This window comes from Eptesicus fuscus, chromosome 1 (assembly GCF_027574615.1).
Source record: "Eptesicus fuscus isolate TK198812 chromosome 1, DD_ASM_mEF_20220401, whole genome shotgun sequence".
Taxonomy (NCBI): domain Eukaryota; kingdom Metazoa; phylum Chordata; class Mammalia; order Chiroptera; family Vespertilionidae; genus Eptesicus; species Eptesicus fuscus.
The window spans coordinates 5,952,729-5,976,804 of NC_072473.1; the positions used below are offsets into that span (position 1 = coordinate 5,952,729).

Sequence of the window (24,076 nt, forward strand, 5' to 3'; positions counted from 1 at the left end):
CATGGTTTCTTTTTTATTTCATGTGGTACTCTAGTGTATAAACCAAAAATAATCTAGTCAGGAAATTCCTTTTCAAAATTTCTAATTCTTAGGCCTTTCATTAAACTAGAATGAGCTGCTAGGGTTTTTCCATGTTTTTGTGTTAGATTTTATTTCTTTGAAAACTTATTGGTCAGATTCTAATCCTGCATTTTGGAAGTTTCTTCTGTGTTTCCTGCTCTCCAGAGTTGGGCTACTGCCTGTCAAACTGGAGGCCCTCTTCCCCAGCACTATCCTTCTGATTTGTACCTGAAAATAAAGACACAGGTTTTCCATTCTAGCTCCAGAAATCGTATTGTACACTGGGCTTTGCTTCTGACATCTTTATCTTGAGAATGAACCCAAACCCTGAGATGGTAAGAAGAGAAGATATCATTTACTGGCACTTACTGTGTGCCAGGTACACTTTAAACCTGTACCTGTATTAACTCACTCAATGCTCATATCAGCCATATGAAGTGTAGATACCACGAGTCCACATTTTACAGATTAGGGAACGTGGGGCACTGAGGTTAGAGACTTTGACCAAGGTCTTGTAACTCAGCCAGGACCCAGGTGTTGAGACCAGCACTGCCTCTATCCTGGCCTGTGCTGGAACTGCTCCCATGGAAGACATCCCAGGACCTGAGATGGCTCAGCCACTAGATGCTCCTCTCCAGGACAACCTTGAGAAACTTCACTTCACCCAAATCACGGTAAGTGCACTCAAACGCAGCACCAGCATAACTTCCACACAGGTAAGAGGAGACCCGTTTGCTGCTGCCCCTGTTTCTTCATCTTTGTACTCCAGCAGCTCTCAGTCCAGCAACTTGCTGTGGGAGCACCTTGGGAAAGTTCTTTAATGACACTGCCATTACGGTCACCAAAAGCGCATTCAGGAGTGCTCTGGGGATGAAAAACCATCCCAGTTTGCCTGGACTAGGGCATTGTGGGGAAGAACAGGACCTGGTTAAAAATTCTGTAAGGAGGATTCTCTGAAAGGTTGGAGGCCTCTAGGGGATTCTTGCCAAAGGCATCAGACCCTGCCTTGACTTCCCAAACAAGTCTAAGCCCCCCGGGTGTTTTACTGAAATCTTTATATTTAGATTTCAAAACATCCTTGTTTTAAAGACAACTACAAATACATATGTTTTCTCAAAAATACCCTACTAGTAACATCTAAAAGTTAATATTAATTTTAATTTAAACTATTGCTACAATAAAAGCCTAAGGAGACAGGCAAACGAGGCTGTCTGGTTCCTTTAGCCACATAGTCCCTTAGCCCTCTCTTTCACAAAAACGTGTCAAAATAATCATTTCTCTCAGGATCTGCTGGTAAGTCCTGGCAGGGCATTTCCTAGGACATGAGGCTTTCAGGGCTAACTGATGACCACCCAGCTCCTAATACAGAAAGGATTTGTCTGGTTAATTCTTCCAGGAAAATCCTAGAGCCGAACATTTTCCTTTACAAATACGAGCTGGGCGGAATTGTTTGTGCCAGTGATACTTGTCTGGCCCTTAAGTTCTATAATAAAGTGGTTGCCTTTCAAACCTTTGTGATTGACCATGCCTTTGTTCTTGGTGCTGCCCAGTAGTTGAGGTTGTGTCTAGACTGTCAGTGCTCCAATCGGGACGATCACAGCACCTATATACGGTCTGATTGGAAGCCAGACTCTGGTGACTGGGAAAGTGTACAGTAGTTCCCTTTATCCAGTGTTTCCCTTTTGGCAGATTGTTGCTCATGGTCTAAAAATATTAGATGGGAAATTCTAGAAATTGTAAGTTTTAAATTACATGTGATTCTGAGTAGCGTGTTGAAATCTCATACCATCCTGCCTGGGATGTGAATCCTCTCTTTGTCCAGCATCACCTTGCTGTGTGTGCTACCTGCCCATCAGTCACTTAGTAGCCATCTCAGTTATTAAATCAACTGCCGAGGTAGCACTGTGCATGTGTTTAAGTCACCCTTATTTTACTTATGTGTGTGTTTATTAACTTTTATTACAGTATCCTATCTAATAAAAGAGTAATATGCAGATTGACCATCACTCCAACACAAGATGGCTGCCCCCATGTGGTCAAAGATCCTGCCCCCATGTGGACACAAGATGGCACCAGGCCTGCAAGGGAGGGCAGTTGAGAGGGACCAGGCGATCAAGCCTGCAGGGGAGGGCAGTTAGGGGTGACCAGGCCACCAGAGGAGGGAAGTTGGGGGTGACCAGGCCTGCAGGGAAGGACAGTTGCGGGGGACCCAGGCCTGCAGTGGAGAGCAGTTGGGGGGGACTAGGCCTTCAGGGGAGGGCAGTTAGGGGTGACCAGGCCTGCAGTGGAGGAGAGTTAGGGGCAAACAGGCTGGCAGGGGAGCAGTTAGGGGGTGATAAGGCTGGCATGCAGAAGTGGTTAGGGGCAATTAGGAAGGCAGGAAGGCGAGCAGTTGGGAGCCAGCAGTCCTGGATTGTGAGAGGAATGTCCGACATCCCCCGAGGAGTCCCTGATTGGAGAGGGTGCAGGCTGGGCTGAGAGACACCCCCCCCCCTGCGTGAATTTCGTGCACCAGGCCTCTAGTACTGTTATAATTGTTCTACTTTATTATTAATCACTAGTGACCTGGTATACAAAATTTGTGCACATTAAAAGGGGATTAATTAGAGGAAATAATTTAATATTGCTATTTGCCCGTTTAATAGAAGTGTCAGAGATGAAAGAAAATTAGTAAAAATGTATATGAAAACCTTCCTCCTGTCAGAGTCTGGGGCATACCATGGGACCCAGAGTCAAGTCCCTGCCCACCCACATGCACCTCAAAATCACGTGAGACCCAGACCTGGCCGGCCCCCCTCCCCCATTGGGCTAGATCCAGACCCGGCCAGTCCCACTCTTGTCAAGCCCTGCCTGGCAGGGGGCATAGCCTCAGGTCCCCTGGCCCGATGCCAGGACAGGGGCATGGCCTGAGGTCCCCCAGCCCAGACCAGGGTGGGGGGCATGCCTTGAGGTCCTCCATCAAGCCCCGCCAGGCGGGGGGGCACAGCCTCAGATCCCCCGGCCTAGCACCGGGAAGGGGGTGCAGCCTCAGGTTCCCCGTCAAGCCCTGCTGGACAGGGGCATGGCCTGAGTTTCCCTGACCCAGCACTGGGGGTGCACCTTGAGGTCCCCCGTCAAACCCCACTGGGTGGGGGTGCGGCCTGGCCTGAAGTCCCCTGTCAAGCCCCACCTGGTGGGGGGCACGGCCTGAGGTCCCCAGGCCTGGTGCTGGGGCAGGGGGAGCAGCCGGAGTTCCCCTAGCCCAGCACCAGGACGGGAAGTGCACCTTGAAGTCCCCTGTCAAGCCCCGCTGGGTGGGGGGTGCAGCCTCAGGTCCCCTGGCCTGGCACTGGGGCCAGGGGTGCGGACTGAGGTCCCCTGTCAAGCCCTGTCGGGTGGGGGATGCGGCCTGAAGTCCCCTGTCGGGCCGCACGGGGGCGGGGGTAGCCTCAGGTACCTGCTGATTGCTTGTTAAGGCTCCTTATGGGAACTTGGCCTCAGCTGTGGGTGCAGCCATCTTTGTGATGGAGTGATGGTCAATTAGCATATTCCCTCTTTATTAGATAGGATTGTTAATCTATTGTGCCTAATTTGTAAATTAAGCTTTATCCTCAGTATGTATGTATAGAAAAAACATATAACGTTTGGTACTATCTGTGGTTTCAGGCATCCACTGAGGTTCTTGGAATGTATCACCTGCACAAAAGGTTGGACTTCTGTAGAACTGGAACAAACTGGGAGATGCATATTTTTTTTAAAAATATATTTTATTGATTTTTTACAGAGAGGAAGGGAGAGGGATAGAGAGCTAGAAACATTCGATGAGAGAGAATCATCGACCAGCTGCCTCCTGCACACCCCCTACCAGGGATGTGCCCGCAGCCAATGTACATGCCCTTGACCGGAATCGAACCTGGGACCCTTCAGTCCGCAGACCGACGCTCTATCCATTGAGCCAAACCGGTTTTGGCAGGAGATGCATATTTTTGCCTACTCCCTCTGCATTTGGCCTGGTTGTATAGCTATGGGTGTGTGGTTTTACGCCTGGTAGGAACTGCTTCTTTGTTTGCTACAGTCTTGTGGGACTTGTGAATGTAATCCCTCCTGGCTCTCAGAGGCAGGCAGTCTGGGGACCTGTCCCTTGAGTGGCAGCTGCTAACACTGGGCAGAGATGTGTATATAAGCTTCTTTCTGGAAGATCTGGTGATTTGGAGCTGGTGGGGAGGCATCCTTGGCTTCTGTAGTCTCTAGGGAGGATAGCACTTGGCCCCTAGACGTGTACTAAATTAGAAAGAAGCCGGACTCTCAGGCAGCAACTTTTAATATATTCAAATAGACCCGTTTCCAGGAAAGCACGACTTGGTGAGTCTAGAGCTGGTTTAGAACTGTTTTCTTTGTATGTTATATTCTTGTGGTGTTTATGGCCATAAGCCCAGTTGGCCTTAAGAGTGAGGTGTTTGGGAACCCATTTCAGGTGGGTCTTAAAAATTGGGGCACTAGATATGGGGTGCAAATCCTTTGCTCTTCAGGAGAACCACGGGGTCAGGGGTCCCGTCCTGATTGTATGGTGGTGTGCTGGGGATGGGGTTTATGGTGAGACCATGTCTCACACTGTCCTTCCTGTTTCGACGGGCCTATTTTCTTGTTCGCTGCATGTATAAGAGCTCAGCTTTTTTTTGGATTTCTTTGAGAAAAACGTATGTGTATAGTGGGTACATTCGGTGTATCCATGGGAGAGAGTAGTTCAGGAATGCTGTTTTCACCATATTGGACCAAAACCCCCAGGCAACTTCTTAATACTTTATGTCACTATCCAGTTTTCTCCCTGTCTTTTATTTTCAAAGCTCTTATTTAAATAACTCATCGTATACTTGGCTTTCTAGCTTGGGGTTTGATAGCTTCATTTTTTTTCCAGTCAACTTAAATTCTAAGCATTTTTAATACTCTATCTCAAGGCAGGTTTTATTTAAAGAAAAGTAAGTCATTTCTCATGTAGCATTTCAGATGGCACATTACCTAGAATGCCTAAGAATACAGATTTTGAGATGCAAGACCCCCTGCAGCTGCCCCTGCTGCCTCACCTGCTTCTGCCTCCTCAGGACCCCCTGAGTCTCTGTTTAAATCTTCCCCAGGTGGGTACAATAATGTTTACATATATATCCTACCTAATAAAAGAGTAATATGCAAACTGACCATACCTTTGCTACGCCCACAAGCCACGCCCACCAGGAAAACATCCGCAGGAGGCTTTTCCGGCCTTGGGCTTGACCACACCCTATCCTCCCTGCGACGGATCACAGGAGCGGACCCCCTTGGGCACCAGCGGGGAGCCTGCGATGGATCACAGGCAACTGGGGGTCGGCTCCTTCGATCCATCGCAGGGAGGCTGGGGTGGGGCCAAGCCCAAGGCCGGGAAAGCCTCCGCTGGAGGCTTTTCTGGCCTTGGGCACCAGTGGGGAGCTCCTGTGTGAGGGGGTCTGCTCCTGTGGTGGATTGCAGGGAGCTGGGGTCCCCTGCCCAATGGGCGGTGTCTGCGATCACAGGGAGCTGGAGGGGCCTGCCCAGGCCTAAAGCTTTGGACAGAGGCTTTAGGCCTGGGCAGGGCACAGCCTGTGATTGGTGTGAACTATAGAGGAAACACCTTTTCTGACTGCACATTGGCTAAGCTTCCTGTATGCCACTGGTAATATTCTTAGTAACTTGGGTAATAAGAATCCAAAAAGGTGATCTAGGGTTTTTTCACCACACTTCTGGAGAAAAAAACGAAGGTCCACTGCTAGAGGGCTAAGAAATGTCATATCCTGCCCTAGCTGGTTTGACTCAGTGGATAGATCCTCAGCCTGCCCACAGCAGGGTCTGGGTTGATTTTGATCAAGGGCATGTACCAAGTTGCAGGCTCTTCCCTGGCCAGGGCCCAGATGCAAGAGGCAACCAATCAAAGTGTTCCTCTCACTTGGATGTTTCTCTCTGTCTTTCCCTTTCTCTTCCACATTCTCTAAAAGTCAATGGAAACATATCCTTAGGCGAGGATTGAAGGAAGGAGGGAGGGAGGGGAGGGAGGAGAGGGAGGAGAGGGAGGGAAGGAAGGAATATCCTATGAAAGACACATCTTGAAAATGCCTAAAGAAAGTTGTCATTTTTTCTTGGTGAAGGGACTGGAGTCCGTGTTGATGAAAACACCTTGTGGCTGTGGTGACTGGCAGTGGTTGCAGCAGCAGGGTGATGGGGCTGGTGCCTTCCCCTGACCAGCCCGGTTGCCTCCCACAAAGGGAGGCCAGACTGTGGCTTAGGTACGCTTCCCGTGGGGATTGGGCCTAAGCCGTCAGTAAGACATCCCCTGAGGGCTCCCAGTATGTGAGAGGGGGCAGGTTGGGCTGAGGGACCCCCCCCCCCCCCCAGTGCATGAATTTTGTGCATCGGGCCCCTAGTGTGTGTGTGTGTGTGTGTGTGTGTGTGTGTGTGTGTATTACATATTTAACATCCATGTGAGAGTGAAACCAGTCAATTGCCTCCTGCATGAGTCCTTACCAGGGGATCGAACCTGAGATCTTTTGGTGTATGGGATGATGCTCCAATCAACAGCCTTATCAGTCAGGGCACAGTAGTTTAAATATCAAAACAGTGAGGAAGATTAGTGGGGCAGTTTAGAAAAAGAATGTTCTTTGTCAAACCTGACTTTTATTTGCATTTTTATTTCCTCAAAACTTTCTGTAGTTTTATTTATCCTAAATATTTATTTTGAAAAGTTACCTTAAGTAACATCTATAATTTTTTACAAACATCTGGGAACAAATTAGCCTTCCACTAGCTAGAGAAAGGTGCCATTGTTTAGGAAAAGATATAAATAGCCAAGTGGATTGTCTCTTAAATTTTCTAATATTGTGGCTAGCATAGCATTAAGTTCTAAAAGTTTTTTTTCCAAATTTTTATTATGGAATTTTGGTCCTCATTTTTTAGTAGACAAAGTATTTTTGCTTGCTGATTTTTCTTTTTCATGATTTTTTTTTTGTTAATCCACACCCAAAGATATTTTTTCCATTGCTTTTTTTTTTTAGAAGAGAGTGGAAGGGAGGGGTGAAGGGGGAGAAAGAAAAAAACATTGATGTGAGAGAGACAACATGGATTAGTTGCCTCCTGAACACACCCTGACCAGGGCTGGGGATTGAACCTGCAACCCAGGTACATACCCTTGACCGGAAATCAAACCTGCGACCCTCTGGTGCACAGGCCAACACACTAACCATTGAGCCCACCGGCCAGGCACTTATTGGGTTTTTAAATGAGTGGGCCCCTCCCCTAAAATTTTGACTTTCTTTTCACCTCTTAAAAGTTATTTCACAAGGTATAGCTAGAGAAATGGAAACATCTCAGCTCCATCCGCTAAAGGTTTTCACATTTGTGGCAGGATTACTGTTGATAATAGAGACTGCAAGTGATCTTATCTAGCCATGATTTACACATTTATTCAGGTGATTCATGTAACTTATGAAATAATTACACAAATGCTACATTAACAAGATATGAAGTATAGTGTGACAAACAGCAAACTAATTGGGCTCCTGATTTGGTCTCCTACTGATTGTGAATGAAGGGTAGTTATCTGGAGGCAAAAAGCTGATTCGTATTAAGAAAAGTCAGAGGGAGGAAATCCAAATGTATAATCATGCTGACAGAAGTCATTTGAAACATCATAAAATGAAATCTTAAGTAACAGTTTTAGCTCTGCTGCTTTATAAAATACTGTTAGCTCTAGCCCTGGCTGGTGATTCTCTGTGGTTAGAGCATTGCCCTCGGACTGAAGGTTCAGGGGTTCCATTCATGGTCAAGGGCACATACCTGGGTTGCATGCTCGATCCCTGGCCCCAATCCGGGCGTGTGTGGGAGGCAACCAATGTATCTGTTTCACATCAATGTTTCTCCTTCTCCCTCCCTTCCACTCTCTGTAAAAACCAAAGGAAAAAATATCCTCGGGTGAGGATTAACAAGGAAAGAAAAAACACTAGATATTTTTAAATATTCCCCAATAAATCTTCTTTCAGTAGACTTCTATACCCCAGGTTTGTAAACTAGCCAATGACATATGGACCCTTATGCAGGTTGTTCTTATACTTGCCTCTAAGTTAAGTTTTGTGTTCATCCCATAGGTATATTGCTTTCATTTATTGAAGCTAGTCAGAAAATGTCTATATTTTTCACAACGAACTGTAAAGTGTTAATGGTACTCTATGTAAATACACCCTAGTGGGTGAGGTCATTTTCTCAAATTGTTCCCCCTTAAAAGATTTGTCAGAAATGAAACATAGCACTCTCTTATAAGCTGGATTTCATATGAATGTAAAATCTTGATCATGCATACTATTTAAAAATGACACCATACTGAAGACGGACAAAGAGAATATTTATATATGTCAAAAGGCAACTGAATGAAGCTATAATTTTATTTCATTTCTCTTAGTACATCCACAACTATTTCCACCTAAATAGATCTTTAAAATAAGCATACACAAGTATTGACTATTATCTACAAATATTTATTATAACACTGGAATAGAACTACAGGAAGCCCTTGGCACTGATAGAAAATATTGATTCACTGTTAGGTTACAAAAATTTATACATAGCAAAATTTAATGCTCTTTACATAAAAAATATTAGACCACTTAAACAAAACTTTCAAACATTCTTGGTAGTAGCCACCAGAATTAGAAAAGTCAAATTAGGCTTTAGACACCGCTTCTACAGAACACTGGACTCTAATGGCACCTGCACCGCCGGAGGAAATATCGAAGTCTGCCATGCAACAGAAAGCACGTCACCAAGCTAGTCCGGAACAGCCGTTCTACACGGGGAGAGCTGCTCCCACTAAAAAAAATAGTCAAGGTCCGAATAGGCATGTTTAGGCATTAACAACCACAACTGAAAGAATCCAAATGAAATATACTTGATGTTCAATTTTAATAGCATATTGATAAAGTTATGCTTCCTTTCATTGCAATACAGTTCTGCACATGTATATGTTTTAAAATCCAGGAAAATAGCCAAACCACAAGTTAATTCTTAACATGAATATACATAGTTAACCCTATATTATGCAGTCCCCTTTAAAAAGCACGGATGCACCCAACAGTTATATGTATCATTTAATAAAGAACAACACAAAGTTTACCATCACTAATATCCAATACCTATAGTCACTTAATGTTCTGGTACACAATGATTTAGAAGGCAAGTTTCTTCTGAAAATGGCTTAAACTCAAGCAGTTGTTTTTTTTTGCTGAACATGGAACTTTGATTATTCCAGGAAACTAAGATTTAGATAAGAAAAAGTGAAATACCTACCCTAATTTAAATTACTTACGTATTCAAGTCTATAAAAGTAGGAGGTCTGTGGTCTATTTGTAATTAGGTTTTAGATAGTTGGTATGAAACTGTAAACTCACTTTTCAGACCACATAGAAATGGTTTAGAATGGTGGTCATTTTAATAAGGTAACACTTCTTAATTAAGAAAAACATTTGTGGAAAAAAATTCTATGAAGGATTTTGGATCTCCGTTGTGATGCAAGTTCTTAGAAATTTACAGCAAATACTCATTAAGGCTGAGATGACATTTATTTCCCAAGAAGAATGATGACAAATGGGTCATTTTATTAAAATGAAGTCTTTTATAAAATTGATTCTGGAAAGCTTGTCAAGGAGTCAGAATTCAGCTTCTTTAATGGTAGTTATAGCAGAATTATAGTAGCACATTTCAGCATTATTGAAAAAAGATTTCTGATTGGATCATAAAGTTAAGGTGTCCTAATCAATTGTAAGAATCATATTATCTTTGATGAAGCCACTGTTTAATAAATGTTGGCTGTCAGAAATGGAACTTCACACCAGTTCCATTTTATTCCCTATTAGGTACATCTATTTAGGGACAGATGACATACATGAATTTATGGTCCCATCCCTCGGTGCTGGCACATCATGGGCTCCTATCAAGGTGTATGCCATATTCTCAATTCCTATCTTGGTAGGATTGCTCTAGCAATAAATGTGAACATGCCACAAATTTCAAAAAGATGAACAATCATTTTGTCAAAAGTGTTGCCTTTTAAAATGGCTAACATGAAACCTCCTGTATCTGTTCTAAAGGAAAAGGTTTACCTACTGGAGGGTTTTCCTAGAAATACATCCCAGCAGCTTGAGATAGACAGTGAAGTGTTTGTAGTTCTACGTGAGTTTGTTTGGTGGGAAACACATCTGTACTGCGGAGCAGCTGTCTGATGATTTGTCACAGCTGTCAATGTGTCGACGGAAGCACTCTGGCAAACGTTTATGTATAAGAATTGAGTTGTTCTTTTGAGCGGGACTGGATATCTTGCAGTTCCTGTTCTTCCTTTGCTTTGATATCCTGGTAAGCCTGCATTTTGCTGGCATCCTTTAAGTAAGCCCAGTTAGAAGACAGTATCATGAGGAAGTGGATCTGGAAAAGAAGGGTGAGCATGATGGCTAGTGAGCATGTCAGAGGCAAAGCAAGCTGCTAGGTAGATTAGACGGACTTTACTGTAAGAAAGGGAGAGGGTTATTCCATATTAATACTCATTCTGCAATCAGAGGCATCAGATACTGAGAGCATGTTCTAGCAGAGTCAATATTAAAAGGCAGAAGAAAAGTTAGTATCCAGACATAATGCACTTGAAAAAAATAGTCAAAGTTATTAAGAAAAGGCAAAAATAAAACACATAGAGGGTGCTTTTACCATTTTGAGAGTAATTTTAAAAACCGATACAGAAGTTCAGAAATGTGGTTATTTTTAAGTAAGTGCGGTGCAAAGATCTTTGCTATCGGACAAAAATCAATTACCCAAAAGGCCTAAAAGTCTGAACAATGTTTATTTTTAGTAAGTAATAAAAAGCTACATATTTAACATAGAAAAATTAAGTGAATGTCAAAACCAAACTTAAGAACTATAAGCAAAGCATGCAGTCGCTGTTAACAAATTTTTAGTAGTAAAACTACATTTTCCATTTTATAACTGCCATTATTTCATTTCAAAAATGTAAAAATCCATATTGGCATTCTTGATAGTTGATGTGGTCAACACTTTTTTTCCCATTTATTTTCCTCATCTTTCCTGCAAAATCTACATCTCAAGTTCCTTATATTTCCTTCTCAACATACTTGAGACCTTCAGATCCAGGAACAATTTCTCTTCCCATTAAAATCTTACGTGTGCCCGGCTGGTGTGGCTCAGTGGTTAAGCACCGACCCATGAACCAGGAGGTCACATTCCCTGCTTGTGTGCTTGATCCCCAGTACAGGGGGTATGCAGGAGGCAGCCAATAGATGATTCTCTCTCATCATTGATGTTTCTATTTCTTCCTCCCTTCCTCTCTCTAAAATTAAAAAAAAAAAATCTCACGTGCAGTTTGAGAACTGGCTTTGAGGAATCAGTTACTACTTACCAAACAACAACTTAAGGTTATCAATTTTGTGGGCTCTGAAAAGGATTGTGTTATGTTAAAAAACAAAAAACTCACATAAATCCTTTTTTTCAGAGAAAACAAATGGGTGGCCTTTATTTTACTTCAAATTTTCACCTGACTTATTTGAGGGGACTTATTTGATAGTGAACCATAAACATTTTTAAATTTAAAATATATTTATAAAATATTTTTCAGAAGGCGTCTGACAAAACAAAATCCAGACTAAGCCAGTTTTCTTCCATTTCATCTTCGGCCCTGTGTTCATTTTCGCCATTGAACTTGGTTACCAAGCCAGTAAAAATAACGGAAAATGCAGGTATTTCAGAGTTTTAATACTTCACTTAGCGATATTGTTTAAAGTTTTAGTTCAAGAAAATTAATTTTTAATGGGTGCTGAGCAATGTCAGTAAATAACTGAATCCTTTTCAAAATGTGGAAATAGCCAGATCTCATAATTTTGTAATTCACGTACGGTAAGTCATCTTATTAACCTCCCATGTAGAATGGGTCGACTAAAGCTATTTACAAATTACTGGTGCGAAACTGCAGAAGCCTAGATTCTGCTTTAGTCTGGGTGTCAGTGATGTTCCTGCTACATCGTACAGCTCTCTAACGCTCCTTATGGGCCTCATGCAACTTAGAATTTAGTGCAGCAATCTTCCCGACTCTTAAACTTCAAAACCGCATAGTTATATGTAGTAGCCATCATGTAGATCAGCTGGTGGAAGAGAACAAAACAGGACAGTAAGATATAGGCAGTGAGGGCCAGTGCCACGACACTTCTAAACTTGGGTGGGGAGGGGTGCCAACTCAGCCTACGGTGTTTCTTTTCCCCATTTATAATCACCACAGGCGATTCTCACATCTAGCGCACACAAACCTTTTCTCATTGCACTTACACCACATCAGTCTTCAGCTTGGCCCTCGGTATGTTTATTAAAAAGACTAGGGCATGTTTAAAGAATGACAAGATACAGTTCTGGGTCAATAGCATTCGATGAAGCTAACTGCTCTGTTTCCCGTCATCTTTCCAAAACGGTCTACTCAGGAGCACTTGGTCCTTTCCTGCCTGTTGTTAAGCCGAGAGAGCTGGCAGCAGCCCAGAAAATGGGTCACACTGTGAGTTAACAGGCACTTTCTTTTCATGGGCTGTCATGGGAAGGGATGACTTCAGGGATGGAAAACTTGGGAATGACTCATTTCTGAGCTGATGAGATGTCCCCCTTGCTTCACCAATCTTAGATTTCTTGAAATCACAAACCAACCCCTCCCAAAGTACATATCAGTGTACACATACATACATACATACATACACACACACACCTGTTTGTGTTTATACAGTTAATCCTCATTATTCACAGATGCCATATTTTCGAATTTGCCTACATACTAAAATGTCTTTGTAACCCCCACATCAGCACTCATAACACCTCCACAGTATTCGTGGACATGTGTAGAGTGGTGAAAAAGTCTCGTCTCCCAGTGGAGATCAACCGAGGTAACACTGCCTTCTTGTTCCAGCTCTGTCTGAGCACAAGTGTCCTTTTTGCAATCTGTTTAGTGCCATGTTCTTTGCATTCTTATGATTTCACTCTTTAAATGTTCCCTGTTCCAGGTGCTGTATAGTGTTTTTAAGTGCAAGAAGGTTGTGAGGTGCCTTCTGAAGATGTATGTACTGAATGAGTTTCATTTGGGTATGAGGCATAGTGCTGTTGGCCAGGAGTTCAATGTTAATAAATCATGTCTTTGCCCTAACGGGTTTGGCTCAGTGGATAGAGCGTCGGCCTGCGGACTGAAGGATCCCAGGTTCAATTCCAGTCAAGGGCATGTACCTTGGCTGTGGGCACATCCCCAGTTGGGGGTGTGTAGGAGGCAGCTGAGCAATGTTTCTCTCTCATCGATGTTTCCAACTCTATCCCTCACCCTTCCTCTCTGTAAAAAAAAAAAAATCAATAAAATATATTAAAAAATAAATCATGTCTTTGAACAGGATCATACAAATCAGGCTTCTGTATTCGATTGGTCTGACAAAAACTGTTGTGACCAGAGGCTCGCAGAAACCTAATCCTGTATTTCCCCAAGGAGCAATGGCTCTGTGTTTGTTAATTCTGTGTTGAGAATACTTTATTAAGCATACCTTCTGTGCACAACAAGATCAATGGTGCAAGTGTGTATGTATAGATGCACATTTCCTCATGTGACCATTTATCCATGCTTGAAGTCATGAAAGTAAGGGCTGAATAAACCACATTGCAATGTTCCCGTCCTAGTTAACAGGTATTCCAGGTATTGGTACCCTCTCTTCTTCCCACAGAATACAATTTACATTACCTACAATTGGTGCCAGGACAGCCAATTAGTACACCCTGTGATCTAGACATGCGGTAGGTTTACACAGGTGAAGTTTAACCCACCTTGAGTCCTAGCAGTGTTTCCTGGAAGGGAAACCTGTCGTTACAGAGACTGCTGGGAGGGGGAGCTAGACCAGGCCAGTCCTCAGGCCCTTACTCACCAGGGCAATGACGGTGGCACCAGCTCCGGCACAGGCCACAATGAACAGGTGATAGGACATGTAGAACTAGGAAAGAAGAGGGCAGCAACATGAGCATTTTGTGTTTAATTAAGTGGCCTACTCCCGTTCCAACATGCTGCATCATCTTTCTGTTTTCACAAGGCTGGGTATAAGTGTGCACTCGCGTCCAGCCCAGTTGGAACCACCTGGCAGGTTTTTAAACTTTCTGATGCCCTAGACCAGAGGTTCTCAACCTTTCTAATGCCGCGACCCTTTAATACAGTTCCTCATGTTGTGGTGACCCACAACCATAAAATTATTTTCGTTGCTACTTCATAACTGTCATTTTGCTACTGTTATGAATCATAATGTAAATATCTGTGTTTTCCGATGGTCTTAAGCGACCCTGCTAGCGGTTCTCAACCTGTGGGTCAACCTGCCTCCTGCCCTTCCTTCCTTCCTTCCTTCCTTCCTTCCTTCCTTCCTTCCTTCCTTCCTTCCTTCCTTCCTTCCTTCCTTGCCATCTATCTACCCTTCCTTCTTTCCTTCCTTCCAGAAAGAAAGAAAGAAAAGAAGGATGGAAGGAAAGAAGGAAGGATAGATAGATGGCAGGGAGGGAGGGAGGGAGGGAGGGAGGGAGGGAGGGAGGGAGGGAGGGAGGGAGGGAGGGAGGGAGGATGGATGGATGGATGTGCGGGAGGCAGGTTGACCCACAGGTTGAGAACCGCTGCTGTAGAGCCTAAGACCATCGGAAAACACAGATATTTACATTACGATTCATAACAGTAGCAAAATGACAGTTATGAAGTAGCAACAAAAATAATTTTATGGTTGGGGGTCACCACAACATGAGGAACTGTATTAAAGGATCGAGGCATTAGAAAGGTTGAGAACCACTGCCCAAGACCAGTGGTCGGCAAACTCATTAGTCCACAGAGCCAAATATCAACAGTACAACAATTGAAATTTCTTTTGAGAGCCAAATTTTTTAAACTTCAACTTCTTCTAACACCACTTCTTCAACATAGACTCGCCCAGGCCGTGGTATTTTGTGGAAGAGCCACACTCAAGGGGCCAAAGAGCCGCATGTGGCTCGAGAGTCGCAGTTTGCCGACCACATCCCTAGACCAATTAAAGCTGAGTATCTGGAGGCTGGGGCTCAGCCATCAGTATATTATAATGCTGCTCAATGACTGCAACATGCAGCCAAGGTTGGGAGCCCCTGCCTTGAGCCATTCCACACTGGATATGCACACCGACCAGCCAGGTCGGCAGGGGCTCATTATTTTGGTAACTGATGGATTTCTAAAAGCACATTAGGGTTCTCTTATACATGCAAGCTTCTACTGGTGCATTTAAGAGTTTTAAAACCAATGCCTGAAGAATATTCTAGGGGCAGAGGTTTTAAAGCGAAGAGTGTTAGGATTTAGTGCCAATTAAGGGTGCCCTAGAATTAACAGCAATCACTCTGGAAATGTAAATGACTTAACTGTGACTTGATTTCTAAACTTTTGACTTAACATACAAATGCAGGGAAACTTTCCCCTGAAAATTAATTTACACTTGTTCTGTGACAAATGTTCTAATTTGAAAAACTATCTGAAGGTGAAAGAGAAGAGTCTATATTTTCAGATTTGCAAGATTGGGGTCACTTCCAAATTGTTACAGAAAGAGAAAGCTTTCTGATTGCTAAGATCCTCACTGAAAGGGTGGACCGAGTGAAAGAGCCATCTTTTAGGTCAAAAGTGGTTGAGTACTGATTACATACAGTTCACTCTTTAAAAGTCTGCAAAAAGGTCTTTCCTTGACAGCATTTGAGCCATCCCTCCTGCTTTTGCTCCCCAGGAGAATGGACTCTGTTTTGCTGTGATCATCTGTGAGCCTCTGACAGGAGAATGGTTTACCTCATTGGTGTTGCAGATGTTCTCTAGGGCGGAGCCGCATATTTTTCCTGGGAAAGCATTCCAAGGAATGATACCTGTGAAGTGAGTCCCAATAGAGAGTTAGGTGTTGGCGCAAACTACAATGCTTCCTGCTCTCCCGTCCTTACCACTTTGGAAGCCAATCACAGTACCGTTGTAGGTCATATTCTTCATCAATAATAAACACACCTACCCTCTGCAAAACAGGCTTTTGGAATAATTATTAAGTCCCAATTGTACATGAGTAAAGTCAACTAGTCTAAGAGACTTAACCTGATACTATTTTTCTACAAATTATGCTTTGTTTACTTGAGCTGATATCTGTAAAAATTTATTTTCAAAGTGAAGTTTTCCGTCCTATGTATCTATGAATTATAGTTGAGCAGCTCCAGCAGGACCCCCCCGCCCCATAAAGCATTTCATCATGCTGAGGTCAAGTCCATTTCCTCATGTTTCCTTGGTCTTTGACCTTGTTACTCAGGCTCTTTTTTAGTGGTTTGCCATGAGATACGTTCTGAAATTGAGAGTCTGTGCTCAGAAAGATTCATGGCAGTTTGCCAGAGTAATTTGTTTTTGTTAAATAATTCGGACTTGTATCTTGTATGTCTTTGCTTTTATATTCATTTTATTATGTTTTTTAAAAAATGTTTTTATTTCAGAGAGAGGAAGGAAGAGAGAGAGAGAAACATAAATGATAAGAGAGAATCATTGATTGGCTGCCTCCTGCACACCCCCTAGTGGGGATAGAGTCTGCAACCCCAGGCATGTGCCCTGACCTGAAATGGAACAGTGACTTCCTGGTTTCATAGGTTGATTCTCAAGCACTGAACCATACCGGCTGGGCCATTTTTATTGTGTTTTACAAATGTTTTGGAAATACTTTGGGATTGAAAACACTGACCTTTATCACAGAGAGTGTGGCTAGCACAGTCCGTGGTCTTTCTCACTAACCCGAACTCCTCCCTGCGGCGACATTGTGCATTGGGGGATGCTGCTCTTTTTTGCCAGTAATGAGCAGGTGCATGCTTAAATATTGAACTCAGCTCAATTTACACTTCCCCAGGAGGTAAGGAAGGAGGATTTTAAAACAATCCTTATTTCCTCCATCCTTGCTGTGGGCCAAGAATAAGTCTTCATGCTTCAGAAGAATGGGAAATGACAAGTCCCTAAATTGTCAGTGGAACCAGTGATTTCAAATATAGACCAAAGAGATGATTACCAATGACCAAAAATGTGTAGTGAAAATATTTAAGAATAAGGAAATGATATACATTAAGACATTCATTTACAAATACTTTAAAAATCAACTTTAGGCTCTTTTTTTTTTTAAAGCTCTGTTTTCAATCCATCAAAAAGAACAGTGTGGTTGAGCCTTGGTCTTTATGAGAAGAGATTATTAGGCTGATGGGCAATTTAAGACAAATTTCCTATTATATCGTAAGGTAAGAGGCTGAGGATAAGTCACACGGGAAAAACAAGCAACAAAAATGAAATGCTAGTCATCTCTCTCTCTCAAAGCTCTTGAAAGAACAGTTACTTCCTCTTCGGTGCTAATGAAAAGCTGTTTTCCCCTGGTTGTTTCTGCCAAGAACAGGATTTCTGCCATCCTGGCTAGAAACACTAATTAAACTCCATACATAGGGGATGTTGCCTTCTCACTCAGCAGGGAAATCAAGTCTCAAATTAATTGACAGGCACAGCAATGGCCCCTTCTGTGGTGTGTCAAAATGAACCAACCGTAGCTTCTTATTGGGATAATCCCATTCATTTGAAAACATGTTTGAACTTGCCGGCTGTTACAGAATATGTTCTCATGGCTTTAAAATACATTTGGATTTTATGTTGTGTTTTTCAGTATAGATGAAGTTTAAGCAATTGGTCATTTTAAAAAGACCTGCTTTGAAGAGTTGGACATACAGATTAGTTGGATTATACAGGGCATGCAATGTTTTGGATGGAAAGTAAGATGATAAAAAATTGAAAAAAAATATGTCAACTTTTCATAGTGGACATCGTCTTTTTTTTATTCAATTGCATTATGAAGTAGCTTATCATTAAAAAATCTTTGCTACTTTCTTGAAAACATAACAAAATTTTAAATGGCACCCTTTATCAACTAAGACACTAATGATTTTTCTATTCAGAAAACGGGGCATAATGAGGGAAAGAGTATATACACCATTCCAAAGAAAAGATATGAAAGAGATCATGATGATTAAAAAGATGCCCATGTAATAATTAAAAGGTGCAGACTTATGCACAAGATCATAAACATTAACGGGGGATTAAAAGGAAGTACCGTATTGTCGGATATCCACGCAGATCTGCTCCACACTGGCTGTCCCGTTGGTCTGAGGTGACTTGATGACTTCACAAGTTGACCATATGTTGTAGAACATAAACACGGGCACCGCAGAGAAACCAAACACACCAAGCCAGGCCACTCCCAGCACATAGGTGAGGAAGACAAACTAAGCCGAAAAAGGACAAAGAATCGTCACTGAACCTGCCAAGGCGCATCCCCTGGGAGGAATGATTGATACCGAACCTGTATCAATCATTTCTGACTTGATACCCAACCTGTGGGATGCATTCAATTCAGAGCACCGTCTGGCCACAGTAGCAACAAGGCAAAGTGACAAGGGCAGGGAGAACCAAGGGCTGGCTGCTGGGGCAGGGCGGTCACGCTCTCCGGAGATAGAGTATGGAAAGTGTTTACTACCGAAGCCCAGTTAGCTAAAAGTCCTTTTAACTCACAAGGACCAGAGATTATCTCCCTTGTCCAAGATCACAGAGCTAAATAGTGACAGGGCCTCCCATGTGGCATTCTTTCGAAACATCAGTTCTGTACTCACCACGGGACAGTGTCTGGGTGGTTTCACAGGCCACTTGAATTATAACTTCATATCAATTTACCCCAAATTAATGACTTTTACATGATGGATGGAATAATAGTCATATAAGACGTCCTTTCTCAAAAGGAACCTCACTAGTTTCATGATCCTGTGAAATTACTAAAAGCATTAGATCTTGAACCTGTATTAAAAGTTTAAAATAGCCTTGAACACAAGTTGAATGCACAGTGAATCTGATCAAATTCTCATTTCCCCTGAGTTGTTTTCATCTTTAAGATTCACGGCGCCTCTGCAAGCAAAGCCCTGGCTTAGGACAAAATTACCGTGTTCACCCCCACATTGCCACGCAGAATATAATCACATTGATGTAGTTTCTTCCTAACCTGCCTTGACTACCAATTTTCAGAGAACTTTGAAAGGCTGTTTCAAACACATTGGGTATTTATATTTTCAGAATGTGCACCCACGGAGTGTGTGGGTGAAGGTTCGGAATCCTAATTTGGCTTTTTAGTTTTTCAGGCTGCTGCTGAAGAGGTGAAGTTTCCATCTAACTTTCCACACTGCAGGAAATACCTGGGTCGTGCCAGGTTGGCCTGGGGTCGGCTCAGACAGGTCACCTCCTGTCGGTCATCCCAGGAAACTGCAGGAACAAGGCATTTTATCTCAAGGACATTTACACTTTGGGAAGCATTTGCATTTCTAAAAGTATTCAAAGCAGCAGAGTTCAGCAGTTTCACAGGCTCCCTCTCCAGTGCTTACGGGTGGGCCACTCCAGACTAGGCTTTCTTTTCTTGCCCCGAAGAAGAAAACTTTCTTTCTAATACACCACAAAGACTTGAAAAGGGCTGGTGATTCTTTGCTTGGTGAGCCTCGCTTTCCCACAGCGGTCAAGGCCCTCAGGATAACCGGTGCCCAGTGGAGAGGGCCTGTGGGGACATTCCTGTTCTGGTGGCCTCTAGCATTCAAAGTTCTGTCCTTAATGACAGATTGTGAGTTGCACACAGAGCCTGAAATGATTGCATTCTGGCCCTGGGCAGACATGGTTTGTTGACCTCTGATCTAGAGGAGAACAGAGCTTAGAAAGAGCTCATTAAAAGAGTGGGTTATAGGGCTGGTGTGGCTCAGTGGTTGAGCGTCGACCCATGAACCCGGGGGTCAGGGTTCTATTCCTGGTCAGGGCTTCTGCCCCGGTTGTAGGCTCGATCCCCAGTGGGAGGTGTACAGGAGGCAGCTGATAAGTGATTCATCACTGATGTTTCTACCTTTCCCTCTCTGAAATCAATAAAAATATATATTTTCAAAAAGACTAGGTTATAAAGAGCTGCATCCCAGAGGGAAACTCTAAGGGGGTTGAGTGGCTAGTACGTATAAGGCTTCAGGATCACAATCCACATTCAAGACATGAAGAGAGCATTGAGACAATGTGCAAGTCCTCTCCTTTCATTGTGGGAACTTTATATTTGAAAAATCTTCAATACCCTCATTACCTACACCTTGATAAGGGAAATGTTTGATGTAATACTACCCCCAAATGTTTTAATTTATTCTCAATAATATGTTGAAGGTATTTTCAAATTCTGAACTCTAAATTAAGAACACTACACGCATACCTCAGTTTTATTGCACTTCAGAGATGTGTGTTTTACAAACTGAAAGCAAAGACCCTCCAGCAGCAGAAAGATTATGACGCGCTTCATTGCGGTGGTCTGGAAGCGAGCCTACTGTATTTCCGAGGTGTGCCTGTATGTGTGTCATGGACTCTCCCTGCACCCTCAGCTCATAGCTTTTCTCAGCTACACAGTACAGAGAGGTGTGGCTCTGGCTGTGCATCAGACAATCTGAGATTCACACTCACCATTCCACTGATGCATCGGCCACAGGCGGTGGTTTTAAATTCCCCGTGAAGTTCTTTCACTGCACTCGTGGTGTAAAAGCCCTCTGCCAACAGGATGATCCCATACAAGAAGAAAAAGGATGCAATTCCATAGATGACATACTGCATCAGTTGGATTCTACAGAAAGGAAGAGGAAAGCCTGAGGATTTAAATCCACTGCCTGGGAAACAGCGTTTTCAACCTCTGGAGGGAGGCCATGAGGATGGTGTTCCTGTGGCATCTCCTGCCAGTCTCATGGTTGCAGTGGGCTTATGGGCATTCCCGACAGGCATCCCTCCCCACCCCACTGCATCCTGGGCCTTTTTTCCAAGATGGGACCACTGTTGAGGTGTACAGCCTTCCCAGATAAGGGAGACTTTTCCTTCGGTCAAGGGCAGAGGCCCAGGTGTAACTTGTAATACCCAAGTCCTGTGCCGTGGGGGTTAGAATCCTCACTTTGCAAATAGGTAAAGAAAGGCATTGAACATGTTCTTTCTGCCACATCAAATGCCTCCCAACCAGGCCTACTGGTTAATGTTATTCTGATAAGGCCCCTAAGTAAGCACTCAGGGCTTCCTTAAGAAATAACTTGGGCAGATTTTTTTTTTTTGCATTGAGATTCTCACTACATAAGTGATAATGTGTCAAGAGGTTTAAGATACAAAAAGTTAATTTACAACTAATTTTGTCCTGTGAAAGCTGACAGGGACCCAGATGACTGTTCCTCAACCTTTGGCTGCCCTTTGGAACTACTGGGGGAGCTTTAGGAAATACTGGTACCTGGGTACTCTCCCCAGAGATTATGACTTAATTGGTCTGGGGCAAATCATGGCCATGGGGAATTTTTAAGGATTCCTGGAAATTTGAGAGCCACTCATCAAGTGCACTAGCTAATTAAAGCAGCACACCTTTCCCAGGGTCGGTTGCAGTAAATATTCTTGGTCTTCTTTGCACACAGTTGTATTCATTAAGTCCCTTGTCCTGTTTGATCCTCCTTATAACCTCCCCTACCCCTGATCATTACTTTGGATGTCATTCATGAATAGATAAAAAATAACATTCCCTAAGGTCGTGGTCAGCAAACCGCGGCTCGCCTTGCGAGCCACATGCGGCTCTTTGGCCCTTTGAGTGTGGCTCTTCCACAAAATACCACGGCCTGGGCGAGTCTATTTTGAAGAAGTGGAGTTAGAAGAAGTTTAAGTTTAAAAAATTTGGCTCTCAAAAGAAATTTCAATCGTTGTACTGTTGATATTTGGCTCTGTTAACTAATGAGTTTGCTGACCACTGCCCTAAGGACTCTCCCAACATGACTTCATTATTGAACCATAAAAATCCATTCGTGCCTTTTTCAGTCTGGTGGAGAAGTTTTTATAATCACAAGACACCTAAATACTGTGAGACTTTGGAAGTCAAGGAAGGAAAAAGAAAATACTGGAGGCAACAGGGAAAGTATATGAAGTACATGAATGCACTGCTTGGGGCTTGCACAGTTAGGAGAATCTGTGAGGCAGTTGTTGAAACTCCACTGAAAATGGTTTCAGAATGGGGAGGCAGAGATTTTGGGCTCACCCCCCACCCAAACTTTCCCTTTTCTGCATTGGAAGGTGTTCTGGGATTTGTTCTGCCTGAAGAATTAATGTCCAAAGTCCTGCTCCTGTAGAATTAGAGGGTAGTCCTCAACAGGGTTCCTATTATTCCAGGGATGGTCGTTTCCTGTGAGACCACTGGAGGGCGCCTTTTACTAGGGAACCATGATAACTGGCGTGATGATCCACAGCATCACCCAGCCATAGTCCCCATGTCCAAGGCTACAGTGTGCGGAATGTCCTATGTGTGCAGCTTGCCATTCCCAGGTGAGATCCCAAACACCCACTGCCTCTTTGCTCGTTCTTTTTTCTTTCTCTCATGGACTTTTTTTCTATCTGCATACAGTGAGCTTTCATGAAAAGCATCAGCTTTCTGCCAGGAGAGCACACCGTAGTCTTTCTGAAAACATCATGGGGTAGTTGAGCTTTAAACACATTTTTAAAGGGAAGCAGGTACTTACACCTCACTCAGCACAGCATGGTCCCTGGTGTTGGTGGAGAAGTGTTGCTCAAGAATCGCCACAGTGCCTGCAAGAGCCACATGTCCACAGCCACAGAACAAAGCCACCCCGGAGAAGCAGAGGATGGTGGCCACCAGAGAGGCGTAGGGGACTCCTCCCAGACACTTGATGCAGCATTCGAAGCAACCTGGACCCAAAGGAGAGAAAATGCATCTGTTATGGGCAAGATGCTCTGGTCTTCATGAACACCACACATTAGCAAAGAAGGTTCTACTTTTCCATCTTCCTTCTCAGACTCTATGGTTAACAGTGCAACATCCCAAGGGCCAGTGGGGTAGTTGTCATGATCTCATATTCTGTGGGTGAAGACCCTAGGGCTCCAAGAGGGAATGTAGCTTAATTTGCTCAGGGTGAGTGGCAGAGCAGCTACTGATAAATAATTATGTAGTAAGTCACAATTCTAAGTTTCTCGACTGACTCGGGTTGGTGGGGGGACCTGCTTAAGTGATGATGTGGAGCAATCACTCCCCTAACAGTCAAAAGAGAGGACAGCAGGGAAGCCACAGTTCTACAAAGAAAAGCCACCATCAAGTTCCCCTCAACCTCAACCTTCTGGGGTTCCAAGTACCTCCTCTATTTCTGTAGCAGCCAATGGCTTTGCCGAGCCCTTATGTCCTGGGAACCAGAAAAATCAAATACAGTAATCATACTGTTGCTGCATTAAAAAATAAAAATGAACGTGATCATTTTGGAAAGGTGATGGGTATTTTGGTCCCTAGAAGTACAGAGTCACCAAGGCACACTTGAGTGGATCCCCTCAAGTTTCATTCATGTCAATATCAGAAATTACCTTAACTTTGTAATAAACATGTCCCCCAGCCCCGCAGCACAAGCAGTTTATTCATAGTCCTCCTCCTCCCCGGCTTCCATCTGTCCCCTTCCTCGACACACATGTTCAGAATAAGAACCCAGAACTGGTGGATGACATTTAAGTACTTCAAGAAGGAAAAGGAACAGAAGAAAAAAAAAAAGACAAAATGAGCAACCATGAAGTGAAATGAAGGAGAGAGAGCTACAATTCACTCTTCATCTTGAGAAGAATAAGTCTTCTATTCGTTTTTAAAATAAACCTTTACTTGAGATGGCCATGGAGACCTCCCCAAGGGGCAAAGCCAGTTGCCATTTTTAGTTTGGAGACATTTATGTTTCGGTAGAGCAGTGCTGGCCTCAGGATAATGTCACTACCTCCCTGACCTCCTGTCCCTGTTTATATTATCCAGACCCTTAAGTAAATGGCTTGTCAGGGAAATCGAACTCTGAGTGCATTATGAGGTCTAACAGCAGTCAAGAGCAG

General features: G+C 43.4%; 1 protein-coding gene across 4 annotated transcripts in view; it reads right to left on the reverse strand.

The window, feature by feature from the left end:
* Positions 1–8,416: 8,416 nt before the first annotated feature.
* The window catches only part of GPM6B (glycoprotein M6B), a 37,539-nt gene continuing 21,879 nt past the window's right edge, over positions 8,417–24,076 (reverse strand). For 2 of the 4 annotated variants that reach the window (XM_028130278.2, XM_008154913.3), the window contains 6 exons: positions 22,723–22,909; positions 20,657–20,813; positions 18,246–18,417; positions 15,929–16,002; positions 14,025–14,090; positions 8,417–10,509 (listed from right to left, as the gene is read on the reverse strand). In XM_028130278.2, the coding sequence (XP_027986079.1) occupies positions 10,360–10,509; positions 14,025–14,090; positions 15,929–16,002; positions 18,246–18,417; positions 20,657–20,813; positions 22,723–22,909 (806 nt within the window). In that variant the 3' untranslated portion in view covers positions 8,417–10,359. Of the gene's footprint in view, positions 10,510–10,899; positions 12,231–14,024; positions 14,091–15,928; positions 16,003–18,245; positions 18,418–20,656; positions 20,814–22,722; positions 22,910–24,076 lie in introns of those variants that run through there. The other 2 variants (XM_008154917.3, XM_008154914.3) reach the window with 1 other exon arrangement.